Source organism: Eumetopias jubatus, unplaced genomic scaffold, assembly GCF_037043125.1.
Source record: "Eumetopias jubatus isolate StellerSeaLion01/CBP00866 unplaced genomic scaffold, mEumJub1_p1.0 scaffold_8, whole genome shotgun sequence".
Lineage (NCBI taxonomy): Eukaryota > Metazoa > Chordata > Mammalia > Carnivora > Otariidae > Eumetopias > Eumetopias jubatus.
In genome coordinates, this window is record NW_028274814.1 from 38,109,778 (window position 1) to 38,125,673 (window position 15,896).

At 43.7% G+C, this 15,896-nt stretch overlaps 1 protein-coding gene across 14 annotated transcripts in view; it reads right to left on the reverse strand.

The window, feature by feature from the left end:
• Positions 1–15,896, reverse strand: part of CACNA1C (calcium voltage-gated channel subunit alpha1 C) — a 720,546-nt gene that overhangs the window by 127,149 nt on the left and 577,501 nt on the right. For all 14 annotated transcript variants that reach the window (XM_088025853.1, XM_088025852.1, XM_028121052.1 and 11 more), the window contains 3 exons: positions 15,611–15,637; positions 7,086–7,246; positions 5,885–6,110 (listed from right to left, as the gene is read on the reverse strand). In XM_088025853.1, coding sequence (XP_087881979.1) covers positions 5,885–6,110; positions 7,086–7,246; positions 15,611–15,637 — 414 coding nt within the window. The remainder of the gene's footprint in view (positions 1–5,884; positions 6,111–7,085; positions 7,247–15,610; positions 15,638–15,896) is intronic.

Here is a 15,896-nt window from a genome sequence, read left to right on the forward strand (position 1 = left end):
GTGCTGGTCCAGGAAGAGCCAAACAGAGAATTCTATAATATTATAGTCTGGGACAGCCAGGGGCCCAAGGCCAAATCTACCAGTTTAATTCCTGCTGATACCAACCTCTGCTACCTCCATTCTAGGAGAATTCACATTTTATGTGTTTTACTTTAGAGTCAAACTCTGCCTTGGATAATAAGTTCAAAGGTCTCATCTTCTCTGTTTGCATTAGAGGTCTTGGTCACACTGAGAAAGGAACTTACTGGGAGGAATGTAACCTGGTCAGGCTGTCTGTTCTTGACCTTGGGCAGGGATTGTGCTCCCCTGAGCTCCCGGACCACAGAGCTACTCAGTTCTGCTAGTGGGCTCTTGTACCAGACGTGTCAGGGTTAGGAAGGGAGCACATGCAAGTCATCCTCACCTATGTCTTCTTAATCCCCAGTAGATGATACCAGCCAGTCACTATCCCAGAGAATAACCACCCTTCATGCTGACGTCAGTGAACAGGCTCTAGAGTCTGAGCTGCCTTCTCCATAGACCCTGGCCTGCAAACTGGGCAGATGCCAAACATACCTCTTCAATAATGGTCCTTAAGGAGCTCAGAGCCTCCATGGTGCCCTAAGAAGAGGAGGGCTAGAGTCGGAGGGTGGGGGCTATGTAGGGTTGGATCTGATACTCATGGCCAGACTCTGGCGATTGAAATGGAGACATTTAGAGGCTGGAGAATTTGCAAAGCCTCTCACCTTGGGGCTCTATGGAGCCCATATGTGATCATGATTCACCAGTAAATCTGTGCTGAGTCAGCCCAAACTCACATTTCAGGGCCTGGGAAGGGAGCCACAGGCGAGGAGCAGTAGGAGAAAGAAAGGGATTTAAGGTTTAAGAGAGAAAACAGCAAGGGCTGGAGGGATTTCAGTGCATTTAAAAGCCAACTGTATAAAAAATGAGATATGATTAGTAAATTGGAATCATGTCCAGATTTAGTCTAACTGAGGTCTTTCTTCCTGTAGAATGGTAAGTCAGACTGGGCTGACAAAGAGTAGACATACTTGATATTAAAAACTGGCAACATTTAAGAGCCCTGTAAAACCTCCAAACAGGAGAAAGAACCCAATCTATGACGTGGCTGGAAGGCCCACTGGCATGGGTAACGTACCCAAAAATGACAAAGATTTTGGCCACGTGGATGCCTCTCTGTTCTCACTGAGGCAGGAATCTTGCCTTCCCTAATCCATAATATACCACTTCTAATATTAGTAACACTCAGGAATCAACTGATTTATAGTCCAGTGCAGGGTTCCCAGTCTTGTTTTTTTTTTTTTTTTGAGACATATAGGATGGATGATATTCATATACACAGTATCTTCTCTAAAGCATCCTCAGATTTTGACAAAACATTCAAAAAATAAGCATGCTAATAATTCATTTTCATCATATACCATATTCATATTTGTCATATACTGAAGATTTCAGGCAGCATGAAGAGTGGTAAGTCCAGCCCATTCTTGCCCCTTCATAAAAGTATTTGGGAATGCAAATGACCAAGAGTGAGGGTCAGGAACAATACTGAACAATAATGAATTTTTTTGTATTTTTTTTTTTTTGGAAAAGAACAATATTGAATTTTTTTTGTATTTATTTTTTTGGAAAAGAAACTGTTCATAAACTTCGGTATTTCAGCTCCTATAATAACAAATTACTTGCTACACACTGCTCAACTGCTCTGGACATAACATTGTGTCTTGACATCATGGTGGAGGACTCTTGGTCTAGGTCAGTATTCCAAACTCAGACCGTAGGTCCTGGGGGAAGGAAGGGAAATTTGGAATTATAGGAAGGGAGCCATGAATCCATGGATACATCAAGCATTACTGCGCTCTAAATAAAAAGCCTGTCTTGTGTGTACATTACCACTTTTCAAATGTGCACAGGTTTATAAGATTTAAAAAAATTCAAATAATTTAAAAACTTTGCTGAATTCATAGTACCTCTTTATCATTATATGTTTTTCCAGTCAAGAATTATCAAAAGTACAATCTTAACATGGTTAGGGGCTACAGTAGAGAGTTTAGATAAAAAAAATCAAGGTTTCCAATGATATATAAAGGTCTATATTTTAAGACAGGGAAGTGGACAAAGGACAGCAGCAGGAAATTAGGCCAGTGTTTCTCAAAGTGAGGTCACTGGACTACCAGCATGGAACTCTCTAGAAGTTGCTGGTCAAAATCTCTAGCGGTGGGGATCCTTCATGAACTCTCTTAATGAGTCCAACTAAGTTTGAGAATCACAATCACTGGTTTAGAATGCATTATAAAAAATGCTTCTTTAACACACAGATAGTAGTGAAATATTACCAAGTATTCTCCAAGAGGTTTTAAAAGAAGAGAGAGAAATATGCTTGCCTGATGGCAGGACCATGCACAGATGACCCATCTCGAGGGACCATGATGTCCACTCCCAGACCATATTTGAGGCATTTTCTTGGTCACTGGAGTATATTGGAGACAAGGTTCAGAGGGGGCATGGGATTCCCCACATAGTTATAGTCTCTATGTTGTTTTCCAAAGCCCCCAGAGGGGTTGGAGGCTTGCAAACAGGAAGATGATGGGCTTTGCCAAAGTAACAATTAGATAATTAAATTATTCTGTTTATAGACTTTATAGAGATCTGAAAATACCACCCATCTTTCTCATGGAGGGACTACAGGAAGCTCTCTGCAAAGACAGATTTTAAAAAATGGCTTCTTGGCAATAGTTTTAGCTTAGAAACTAAATTATTGATTAGAAAGAGAATGACTGTCAAATCTCTTTAAGATGCTATGACAATATCTAGGAACAAGAATTCTTTATAGGAATCTAAAAAACAAAAGCACAAACAAACCCCCAAACACACAGACTTCTGAGAATTATATAGGAGGCACTGAAAACTCCAAGTTAAAAATAGCTTTTACCAGACCCAAGGAAGAACAAGTAGAATCAGTGAATAACAACAAGTATCAACTTGTAAAAATCCTTTAAGTTGTGTCGCTGGGACAAAGATGGCAAGACAGTTTAGTGGTCAACTCCACAGTTCATGGTCATGGTTAGGAGCACAGAACCTGAGATCAGATAGACAGACCTGCTATTTAATCCTAGCTTCACCTCTGAGCAGTTTGTGTGGCCTGAGCAAGTGACTGAAGTCTCTGAACCACAGTTTCCTCATCTGTAAAATGGGAATAATAACAGTGCCCTGCTCTGACTCTCTCTTACAGGTCATTAATTGTGAGGGTGAATCAAGTGAAAGCAGTCGGGCCACACTAACTGCACAGAGTAAGTCCTGATGCATGTTAACAATATTTTTACTATAACTATATTTCCTCTACTTTTTACTACAAACCAAAGATTTTCTGTAATGCCAAGATATTCAGGGCATTCAGAAAGAGATTTTTCTGGGACGAGGGGAAGAGAGGTGTTTGCTCAACAGCATTAAACTAGTGGGTTTAAATTCTGCGTGTCCTTGGAGTCCATCCTGTGACATTAAACCTTCCCCAGGGACTCCCTCTGTTCCTGACTTCCCATAGCACATATTCCCCCTGTCCCAACATTTGCCAGCTCATTTTATTCCGTCTTAGATTTTCTTTCAATGGTTTCATGAGTACAAACTCCATCTCCCCAGCCAGACTGTAAATTTCTCCTGGGTTCAGTTCATACCATACTCCTTTTGCCCTATCTCTTAGAGCTTGACGTGCAGTATGAACATGAGAGAGAAACAGAAGTAAGACTGTGTATATGTTTAGATGGCTCTCAGCACTCCTCCTCTCCCTCCTCCAAGTAACAACAATGATAATAATTAGATTAATAATAAACCCTCTGGCTTTTGAGGGTCCCTGGGCCTGGCACTGAACTGAGCTCTTTAAATACCTTCTCTCACTTGACTCTTGACCCTCGATAGCACCGCAGGAATGAGCTGCTGAGAGAGAACAGCAAAGCAAGGGCAGCTTTGCAAGCCCTGACCACTCACTCAGCCAAGTTCAGAACACAACCATCAGGGTGTGGTTACTTCCAGGTCTTTGTTTTTTTTGTTGTTGTTGTTGTTCTTCCAGGTCTTTGAATGAAAGATACCAACCCCATTTACTTTTTTCCCCAACACAATCCAACTGATGGTTCCAGTGCCCCTATTGTCATTTGGGCTCCCAAAGCAGAGACTCTTCTGGAGAGGAGGCATGTACCTCTGGGAGGCAGAGTTTGAGCCCTGTCCCTACCACATGTTTCTGACATGTCCCTTCAAGGTTAACCACAACCTACAGTGAGAAATATATATTATACTGCAACTCTGACATATGTCCCAAAGATTTTTATGAAATAATGCTTATGTTCATGTGAGGCCTTCTGAGATTTTCCTATCCTATTTCATTCCTTCACTGAAAATGATAATGTGAAGAAATCGGAACCCATACATATCACCAGCGGGAATGCAAAATGGCATAGTCTCTTTGGAAAACAATTGGGCAATTCCTCAAAATCGTAAAAGTAGAGTTATCAAATGATCTAGAAATCCTACTCCTAGGTATATGTCCAAGAGAAATGAAAATGTACATCTGTACAAAAACTTGAACATGAATGTTCATAGCAGCATTATTCATAGTAGCCAAAAGGTAGAGATAAACCGAATGCCCATCAACTGATGAGTGAATAAACAAAAGCAATGTATATCCATACAATGGAATATTATTTAGCCACAAACAAGAACAAAGTACTGACACATGCCACAGCATGTGAAACCATTATGCTAAATGAAAGAAGCCCAGTCACAAAACACCGCATACTACATGATTTCATTTACAGGGATTGCCAAGAACAGGTAAATTTATAGAGATAGAAAGTAAATTAGTGGTTGCCACTGGGAGAGAAGGTGGGACAAATAAGGAGTGGGTATGGCTCTCTTTTTGGGGTGATGAAAATGTTCCAAAACTAAATTGTGGTAATGGTTGCAAAATTCTGTGAATATATAGAAAAACACTGAATTGTACAATTTAAAGGGGTGAATTATATAGTATGTGAATAAACCTGTTTAAAAATGATGGCTGTGATCCACTCAATTGATTTCACCACCCCAAATGGGTCTCAACATGATTGAAAATTATTGTTCTAGAGCATACTGCCCACCCCCCTGCCCCCGCCTGCGCCTGTCCTCTTCATGAGAATCACGGCTTGACCTGGAGAGTTGGGGAGCCTGCAGTGTTTGGGTGGGCGGATGGACAGGCAGATGGAGAGGGGGTGAACGTGTGGAAGGAGGGGTGAGAACCATCTGTGGCAAAATAGCCATCATCCTTCTCCAGTTAAGGAATCCTGACTGCATTTTCAGCAGCACATGCACAGCAAAAAGACCACATTGCTCAGTCTCTCCAACAGTTGGGTGGCCAACAGAGCCTTGGTGAGATGTCTAGAAGAGCTCTGGAAGGGGCTGATTCAGCCAGGATGGATGCCCCTTTGGTCCCTCACCCCTTCTCTTCTCCTTGCCTTGATTCATTCAAACATGATGGCTCAATCTCTGGAAACCACCTCATGACCCTGGGAGTGGAGGGCAGTCCTAAGGCTGTCAAAGCAAAGGACATAAGGGGACTGGGTCCCTGATGCCTTCTTGAAGCTACCTGGGCTGCGCACCTCTGTACTTCTTTTATGTAACTGAATAAATCCCAAATTTGCTTATGCCACTGAGTCGTCTCTGGTATCAGCAGCCAAAGGAATTTCAAAATGATATGTCATCTAAATGAAGAAAAATTCCCCTCTATCATATATGAGCCAAGGATAGACCTTTCAAGAAATAGCAGCTACTCTCCCACCCAAGCCTTTCTGCCTCCCTTGCCTTCTGGAAGAATCTCTCCTTGAGTCCCAGGTCTGAAGGGAAATGAGAACCCAAATACCTTGTGATTTTAAATATCCGCAGCAGCCGGACACATCTCAGCACAGAGATGCCCAAGGGAGACATGATCTTGGTCTCCACCAGGATGGTCTCCAGGATGCCCCCGCACACAATGAAGCAGTCGAAGCGGTTGAAGAGGGACACAAAGTAGGCCTGCAGGCCTAGGCTGTACATCTTCAGCAGCATCTCCGCAGTGAAAAGGGCCAGCAGTGCCTTGTTGGCCGTGTCTGGTGGGATCAGGCGAGGGGCCAGGATCCCAGCACGGGGGTGAGAGGAGGAGGAAGGCAGGAGGAGGAGAAAGAAAACAGTAATTATCACTGCTGGAAAAAAAAGCACAGATGCTCCCTTTCCCGCCAGAACACCTCCCCCCTCTGTTGCTGCCAGAACAGAACAATTGGGGCCAAATCTCCAGAAAAGGGGTATCTAGTTATAATCACAGTAAACATGATCTACCATGCATCAAAGGCTGTGTGTGCTGATCTTCTTTACTTCTTTACTGGCTGCTTTTTCAGAGATGAGGAGTGAGGTTCTGAGAGGTGAGTACTCTGCCCAAACTGATCAGCCAAAAGGGGGAGCCAAGCCACCCAAGTCCACTCTCTGCACTCGGAGACCATCCACTTTCCAGGGTTCTGGAATGCAGCCCCCATGTCTGCTTGACTCCCTGGGAGTGGAGCTGAGGCACTGGCTAGGGAGGTCCTATTCTAGGGCTCCAGGGAAGGGCGGGGGCAGTAACTGCCCATGGAGGACAGCTCCTGGTGCTCAGGCCATGACTGTCCTCTTTCCTGGCTTTTTGCTCACCTCATCCACACATGTTCTGGCAGGCCCACCTGCAGGCGACAGTAAGGCCTGAGGTATTGAAAACCCATTCTGGGAAGTTGGCAGCCAAGAGTCTGAGATAGCCAAACAAGGGGCAGCATGGACCTTGTCACCTGGACCCAATAGTGACTGTTGGGCCAGGCGGACCGGGTGGGCCCAGCCAGGTGAACCACACCTCTTTATAATGAGGTGGTGCATTTTACTATGGGACCTGCAAGCTTGTCAGCCCTTGACATCCTCAGCATGGCATTTGCCAAGAGCGAGGGACACTTTCCCTGCCAGGGTGGCTTTTCTCATCAACCTTGTGCCTGTGACTATTCCCTTCCTGGGATTCAGGGCCGAGTTGGCAAGAGTACAGAAGGATAGTGCTGGGGGCTTCTTCTCACCTTGCACCTCCGTGAGCCAGTGGGGCTGGTTGTAGTGTTCCGAGGCGATGGTGAGCGTGTTGAGGAACACCAGGAAGATCACAAGCCAGTAGAAGACATTAGACTTGACTGCAGCACGACACTTTCTTCTGCAGAACCGGTTCCACCGGCGCCAGTAGCGGCTGGAAAAGGAGCAAGGAGAGAAGGAAGGGGGCAGGGCGGAGGGGGCTGTGAAATCTGAAAGACACCATCGTGGTTTCCTTTCTTCCCTTAATGGACTTGGCCTCAGCAGAGCAGTGCAATGTGGTGGCGAGGAGATAAGCTTCCCGTCAAGTTAACCGGGCTCTGCCACTTACTTGTGTGTGTGGCCCTGACCCTTCTAAGCTTGGGTTCTCCCATTTGTAAAATAGGAATAGGGTCAAGCTCACAGGGTTGTTGTGGGGATTGATAAAATACCATATAATGCATCTGGTATAAATACGTATTTTAAATTTATAATAATGACATTATTCAAATTGTATTGCACAACGGAAGAGTATTATTAATAGTGATGGTAGTAAGTAGGACTAGTAATGGTTGCCATTAATGAAACCTCATCCATGCCTGTTACCATACTAGACACTTCTCATGCCTTCTCTTTAATTTAACCCTGCAAAGCAAGCACTACCCTGATATTGAGGAGGAGAAAACTAAGCCATAGAGGTTGAGTCCCTTGACTGATATTACATAGTGGCAGAGCCAGACTTGGTTTTCCCCCCAGCCCAGTCTCTTGCCCAGATGCTGTCTCATCTGTAAAGTGTTACAGGTGAATCTGGATCAGAGGTTCTTTGCTTTCATGGGGTTATGGAACATTTTGAGAATCTCATGAATGTTTAGATACTTTGTTCAGGAAAAAAACGAGCATACCCACACATACACACATCTCTATATAAAAGTTCATGCAGCACATGGCCTCCTGAAACCTCGGCCGGGGTCCATATAATGTTCTTTTGGTCTCTTGTTTAGGGACTTATGTCAATGACTCTCACACCTGGCTGTACATAAAATTACCTGGGGAAGCTTAAAAAAAAATAACCATCAACCCTCACCAGGACCCAGACTCCAACTCCAAACCAACTAAATCTGATTCTCTGGGGGCTGGGTAGTTTTTAAAGCTCCCCAGGTGGTTCTAATCTATAACCATGGTTGAGAACCATTAAGCTAGATGATACCAATTTTTAAATTCTATGGTGGAGGAGTTTAGAGCTTCCAGTGGAAAACCAAACAACCAACAAAACAATTTCTAGATCAGGGGAAGTATGAGAAATGCTCTTTTGGCCATGTGGATTGGAGATGATGAAGGCAGTAGCTTTATTAATGGAAAAGAGGACACTGAGTTGACCTTGTTATTTTGAGACAGAATCAATAGGACTTTGAGCCTAACTGGATGCACAAGGTAAGAGAGAAAGGTATGGAAGGGACAGCCAAAATTTCTAGCTGGAGCGATTTGTAAGAGTGGCGCCTCTAACCGTTATAGGTACAGACAAGCTGGGCAGGGAGGTTGCTATGAGGAGAAAGGTGGGGCGCTCAGCTCCTGCTCTGGGCAGGGAGGTTGCTATGAGGAGAAAGGTGGGGCGCTCAGCTCAGGAAATAGGTTTGAGGTGCTTGCAGGTCATGTGTGTAGAGAGACCCAGCAGGCAACTGGAAGGCAGCGCCCCTGTTCGGGTAATAAAGAAGGCGGGGGGAGGAGCAAAACAGCATCTCAGAGCAACAGTCCATGAGTATCTGTATTCAGGTTTGTATTCTAGATTTGCAGAAATGCAGACCCCTGCTGCGATGGATCCCTCCACCCACCCCCAAAACGTCCTTTTGAGATAGCTTGACTTTATCTGTATTTTCACTCTGTATTATCTACCTACTATCTGTGGAAAATCCTGTTGTCAAACTTTTGTTAGCATCTATTATGAGATTAGAAACGTGAGAAGTACATCTAAAAAGAGAACTCTTTCCTCAGAACGGCAGGGAGAACTTAGTTTTTGGCCGGCAGAACAGGGAGGGAAGAAAGAATTAATCAAATAGTGTTCTGATCTGACCCTAGCTCTTTGTGGGTGCTTGAATGCCATCTCCAGTGAGCGCTTATCCCTTTGTTGGGGACACTTATCTGCCACTTGAGGCTAATTCACTACATGAGAAGAAGTGCATCAGGGTCAGAAAATTAAGGTTTCCAAATGCTACGGAGGCTTACCTTCCCCGACATACCACTTTGGGTAGGAGTGAGGATGCAGGAGGGTGAAGAGAGGGACAAAGGATGGGATAAGGGGTCTTAGTTGGTCCTCAGGCTCCTCTGCAGTTTGCCAGCTCTTGGTACTGAGGAGTCTTATCTCAACAGGGCAGGACACTGCTTCTTTCCTGTCATTGTGGTTATTAATACTATGGAGAAATTTGGTACGACTATATTTTTCCTGAAAAATGAATTTTTCAGGACAAACTCATATCTGACCTTAAAGAGCTTACATTGTAGTTTCAAAGGGTGTTTTAAATAGATACAATCTTTTGTTAGAGAAATCACAGATAATTGTTACTCAGAGGCCAAAGGAACGAAGTTTGCGTTCCTTTACAGTATGTAGAAATGGACTCAGAGTCAGTTTAATACTGAGAACTTGATTAAGCTCCTCTTTTCCCAAGTTTGGGATGTGGGGTGCCACATGGTCAGGCCTGTCCCATGGGTCTAGGACTGCCTGACCCCCTGAAGGAGTGGCTGTCAGAGGCAGGGTGATAGCTGTCAAATGTGCTGTTCCTGTGCACAGCCATTCAGGGGAGTCACATGGATTTGGGCTGGGGTGGGGGTGGGGGTAATTACTATCCAGAGAAAGTATTTAAAGATAATTATACACCTCCCACTCTTCAAAATATAGCTTTGCTTGACAACTGGTTTCCTGGCAACGCTTCCTACGGTATAATAAATGTAATGATTTATTAGAATGTGTAAATTTATTTGTGTGTTTACATATGCATGGAGGATATAGAAATTAAATGATAAAATAGGGAGGAGAAATTTGCCTGCTATTCATGTTCCCTTCATACTAACTAGAAAAGTCATTTATTCTAGAAATAGAAGTTCCCATATGTAGACATAGGACAGAAGGGCGGATATGAATGTGCCTAATCTACTTCTTCAAAATTCTATATCGTTGCAGCCCCATGGGAAATTTCTGCTCAACTCATCCTGGGATCCACCTTACCTCTTCCTAAGTCTGGGCTTTGCTCTTGCCTTTCCACCTACGTGGACTGTCCTCAAACTGTCAGGAGCTCCCCTTTCTATGTCCTGCCCACTCTTTTTTTTTTTTTTTTTAGATTTTATTTATTTATTTGACAGAGAGAGACACAGCAAGAGAGGGAACACAAGCAGGGGGAGTGGAAGAGGGAGAAGCAGGCTCCCCGCTGAGCAGGGAGACCGATGTGGGGCTCGATCCCAGGACCCTGGGATCATGATCTGAGCCAAAGCCAGACGCTTAATGACTGAGCCACCCAGGTGCCCATGTCCTGCCCATTCTTGAGGGCTCATCTCAAGTCCCAGCTTCTCCATGGTGAACTTTTCTAGTCTGGCCAGGCTCAGAATTCCTGTCACACTTACATCTGCATTACTCATTTTAGGTATACATTAAAGAAATATTTATTAAATACCTATCCTGGGATAGGTACTAGATATTCATCAGTTAACGTGATAGTCTTTTTCTGCATAAAACTCATGTGGGCAATAAAGACACTTAAGCAAGCGATCAAAGAGTGTGCTTAGCCCTATGGCAGGCTTTGCAGAAGTGCTGCAGGAGTGCACCAAAGGGCCTCCGAGCCAGTGGTGGAGGAGCCAGCAAAGGTTACTCAGAGGAAATGGGAAGAGAGGAAATGGCTTCCCATTTCCCCATATTGTTGGTCATCTTTTACTGTATGGTTCTTGCCTCTCCAGTGAGATCATAAGACCCTCAAGGGAGAGGGACTGTGTCTTGTACTTTGCTATAGATCCACAGTACTTAGTGCAGTCCATCTTACATGGTAGGGACACTTGACTGACAGCTTGGTAGAACAGCAGAGAGAACTCTGCAGATTTACTAACTTCTTGCTGAAGACAAGGCTTGAGAGCCCTGGAGCTCTTGTGACCCAGGGATGACAATGAGGGTGAGGGAGGGGCAGTGCTACTGAAAAAGTTTGCTTGGCACATAATTTTGGATAGGCATCTAGAAGAGTAGACAACATCAAAATGGTGGACACTTTAGGCTCTTTCTAGTGGCCAGAATAAGTTCCTGTCTTTTCTTTGAAAACGAGCAACACAGGAAATGATTAAATTTAATTCTTTTATACTATACCTAAGTAACTTAGAATGGACTATCAGAGAGTAGACAAATTTGGGTATTTGCCTTGTCCCAGCTGCTCATTTCACCGAAGATGGGGCAAGACAGTCCCCCCAAATTTTAGAACCCCATGGGATTCACTTCAGAACTCCATAAAGTTAAGATCTGGAAACTCAACAGATTATCTGATTAATCCCTGCAAGTTGCACAAAACTTTCTACATCATTTGTTCCTTAACTATTTAAATCCTATTCTGAACAGTTAGCCCCAAATGTTGCAAAATTCCTTATTGTGACTAATTCCTCCAAGTGGAGACTTGGCTTACCAAAGGAATACCCTAATATTGCCCTAATATTATAAGTCAATTAATTTGCTGAATTTCCCCTAAAGTCTCTCTTCTAGTATTTCTTTTAAGTAAACTGTGATTTTGCATCATTGAGTATTGCAAATGTAATAGGCTGGTTGGAAACTCAAATTGTCTTATTTGTCATTGTTAAACTGAGAAAATGATCAGGATACTTTATTTCTTTTTAATTCAAATTTTAGAATCGTTTTTAGAGTACAGCAGTCTCTTCTCTGCTTACAAGGTTATTTCTGAGTTGCAAAAATTCTCTCTCCATTTTCCCTCTATACTACGCTTTTCAGTCATGGCTGCCACAACCCAAAAAGGCAGGAAGTATGAGGAGACATTCTTCTCACATCTGTAGTGGAAACCTTTGCAGCAGACAGAAATGGCTCTGGGTCTACTTTGATAATTTTTTTAAAGATTTTATTTATTTATTTGACAGAGAGAGACACAGCGAGAGAGGGAACATAAGCAGGGGGAGTGGGAGAGGGAGAAGCAGGCCTTCCACTGAGCAGGGAGCCTGATGTGGGGCTCAATCCCAGGACCCTGGGATCATGACCCGAGCCGAAGGCAGACACTTAACCACTGAGCCACCCAGGCACCCCTACTTTTTTTTTTTTTATGGCATTTTCAATCCATTGCCAGCTTTTGATATTCCTTAAATATACACCATCTGTGGGCTGTAGCATCTAGACTAGAGGGCCCCCATTTGCTATCTGCTCAGACCTTTTAGGGCCACATGGTCTAGTGTAGTAACTACTAGCCACATGTGGCTCTTGAGCACTTGAAATTGGCCAGTCCAAACTGAGACACATAGTAAGGGTAAAATACACTGGATTTCAAAGACTTAGAACAAAAAAAAAAAATGAATGTAAAATGTCTCATTAGTAATTCTTATATTAATTACATGTTGCAATGATAATGTTTTAGATACACTGGGTTAAATGAATTATATTAAGATTAATTTCACCTATTTCTCTTTACATTTTAATGTGGCTACTAGAAAAATTTAAATAGTCTTAATGTGGCTCATATTATATTTCTATTCCAAAGCACTGCTGTAGAGCTATGGGCCCATGCCTAAGATGTAACAGTTGAGCAGAAACAGGGTTTAGTATTCCTGGACAGAACATTTCACTAGGCTAGCATGGTGGTTAGTAATACGGGTATGGGTTCTGACTCGGCCAGATGTGAATATGTGACCCTTGGCCTCTCTCAGCCTCAGTATCTTCATCTGAAAATGGGTTGAATGATAGTGCCAAACTACTGGTAGTACACATTTTGGGAATACGGTTTTCTCTCTGTATTTCTGTTGTATCTTGAATAGTAGCAGCAGAGGGAGAAATCCTTCTCAGAGATCCTATGGCTGGAATACAGGAGGTTAGGTAGACAGCAGGTTGAGCTGAGTCTCAAAGCTTAGCAAAGGATTCCCAGGTTTAGGGGGGGGCACTGTTCCTCTCCTTTGTCCTAAGTTTGGGTTGTACCATAGGTCACTGGATAGAAAAATGTTCCCAGAATCTCCTGGGCAATCTCTTACGAGACAGAGTGCATACAAAGATGTCATTTCTCTTCCAATCCTTCAGATTATGTTCATTCATTTGTTCACTCACTCATTTGTTCATTTATAATTCATTCATTTGCAGGCAATGAGAATGATATTTTGGAAATATTTTCAAATGGATTTTTATATCCCTTTACTCTTACTGTGTGGGGGATTTAAAACTGCTAGGAACACAAAGGGCTTTCTCAGCTTTGGCTGTCAAATCAGACATTTTGTTTGAGTCTGTGTAAGCCTATTGTCTTACTGAGGCAAGACCACGCATTCATTCATTCATTCAGCAAGTATTAATTCAGTCCCCATTATGTATTAGCCACTTCCCCAGACACCGGAGATAAAGCAGTAAAATCCAAACACTATCAAGAGAGAAAGGATTTTTTATATTTCTATAACTCTCTTTCATGTAATAAGGGCTAGGCCTGGTAGACTTGACCCTAGATTTTTTAATGTAAAGGAGGTCTTGGCTTGAGAGAAAAAGGAATGGGAGAAAGGTCTACATTTTCCAATTCCAGTGAATTATGGGAGAAAGAAGGTATCAGAAATAGAGGTGAAAATCAGATACCAGAGTCCTCACTTAATTCTCAGCCCTGGGTGCCAAGTCTCAAGAGATTGCAGAGGGTTGCTTTAGAAACACCCAGATAGTCATTGGGAGGCTCAGGTATGCTGAAGCTAGTGGATAGCCTCCACTGGGTGTAGTATGGGGGGGTGTCTGCAGGCCCCTGGGAGAATGTCAGCCTTTGGCTCAGAGCTCTATTCAGGCTGGTGCAGACAGCAGCAGGTGGCAGAGAGGTAGGTGAGCCTGCTATAGTGCTCTGGGGTCCCCAGAGCTTGTTCATGGAGTGTGAAGGACCTGGAAGTGTCCATGCACTCAGATGAGGTATGGAGGTGCTGAAGTCAGTGACTGACAGAGCTTGGGGGTCAGACAGCAGAGATGGAGATTTCAAGATCAAATGTAAATATGGGGGTCGTGGACCCCAGTGAGTGGATGTCCAAACCAGATGGGCTGCTGCACCCCAGTAAGGACCTGAAAGTTCAGAGAGAAGTCCAGACTAGCAGTCAAACAGTGGAGATAGGCAGAGGACTCAGAGGGGTTCCAGGAGCAGCCTTCACCAAGCCCTGTTTACTTCCCAGGATCCTGAAGTTCCCTGCCCCCATGCATCCAGACTCCATCCTGGAGAAAAGCTGGGGAAGTGGAAATATGAGAGACTGAACATTTTACCTTCGGGGACTATTTAAAGCATAGCATTGGGTTCCATTTACCCAGCTGGACTAAAATTTAGTGTTATTTATGCTCTTGCTACACAGTGTGTGAGGCTAGGGAAGCAAGATTAGATCAATTACAAAACATAAACAACCAATATTTTTGGCATGTACAAGCTTTGTGGGGGAAAATTCACATCTCCACTCCACAAATCCATTCATTCATCCATTCAACATATATGTATGGACAGCCTACCCCTGGGCAGGCACTTAGCTAGGTTCTCTAGAAAGAATACTTCTGAGGCATGCAGAGCCTACTGAAGGAGACAGGCCTGTGAGCCAATAATTGCAATGTAGTATGCTAAGTGCTGTGACAGAGGTATGAGCACAGCACTATGGGAGGGGAGGGAGGTGAGAAACTTCCCTGGAAGAGTTTGCAGAAGATGTAGATGCAGTAACATTTGAGGTTCTTAACAAAAACCTGAATTCTCCAGATGAAGACTTGTGGACACAGTGATTCAGGGAGAAGAAAGGCTGCATGGAAAGGCCTTGATGTCTGAGAGGACAGGGAACATTCTGATGACTGCAAGAAGTTCCATGTGGTTGAAACAAAGAGTGTGTGCAGGGGAGTGCAGGAGGTGAGGCTGGAAAGGTAGACGCAGGGCTGAAGACCAGGGGTCCTGTGTAAGGTTCTGAAGCAGAGCAGTGTCGTGATCCTACGTGTTTTCCATAATCCTTAAAGTTCATTTCTTACTGTGTTCCATAAACATGAAGTAGGCAAGAATAGTAGCAAGTGTCCACATTATATTTATTTTAACTGAACTTCATCTTATAAAGAAGGGAGACACATTAGGTCTCCCAACCTCCTAGGGATGGTACTTGCCAAAAAAGACTGGCAAAGAAAATTCAACAAATATCGACCCCTGAATTATATGTGGGGTCTGATCTAAAAGTCTTTCCTTGGTAGCCATACAAAAGAGAGGCATTTACCCCTTAGAAAAACACCCTCACTGTACCCCCCCCCCCCACCTGGTAGGTATTACCTTGGGCTACCCAAAAGTGTAGCTGGGGACAGAGCTGGTGTGCGGTAGGAAAGAAGAGCATGCATTTCACTCACCTGAACTTTGATTTGGAAATCCGGTGGCTGAAAGAGAAAAAGCAGATGTTACCAAGGGACACATACGCATATTCTTCCATTTAAAAGATGTTCAGCAGTCCCAGAGAAGTGTGATGGCCCTGGGTGACTAGAAATGGGTGTTGGATGGATGTGAGGAGTGAAATAGAATGACTCTGGAGAGAGAGAGAGAACCCTACTGGTCAGCATCTCTTGGTGTGTTTAAGTGTATGAACGTGGAAACTGAGGGCTGGCCCAGCTGACATATCTACAAGTCTAGTCTTTTCTA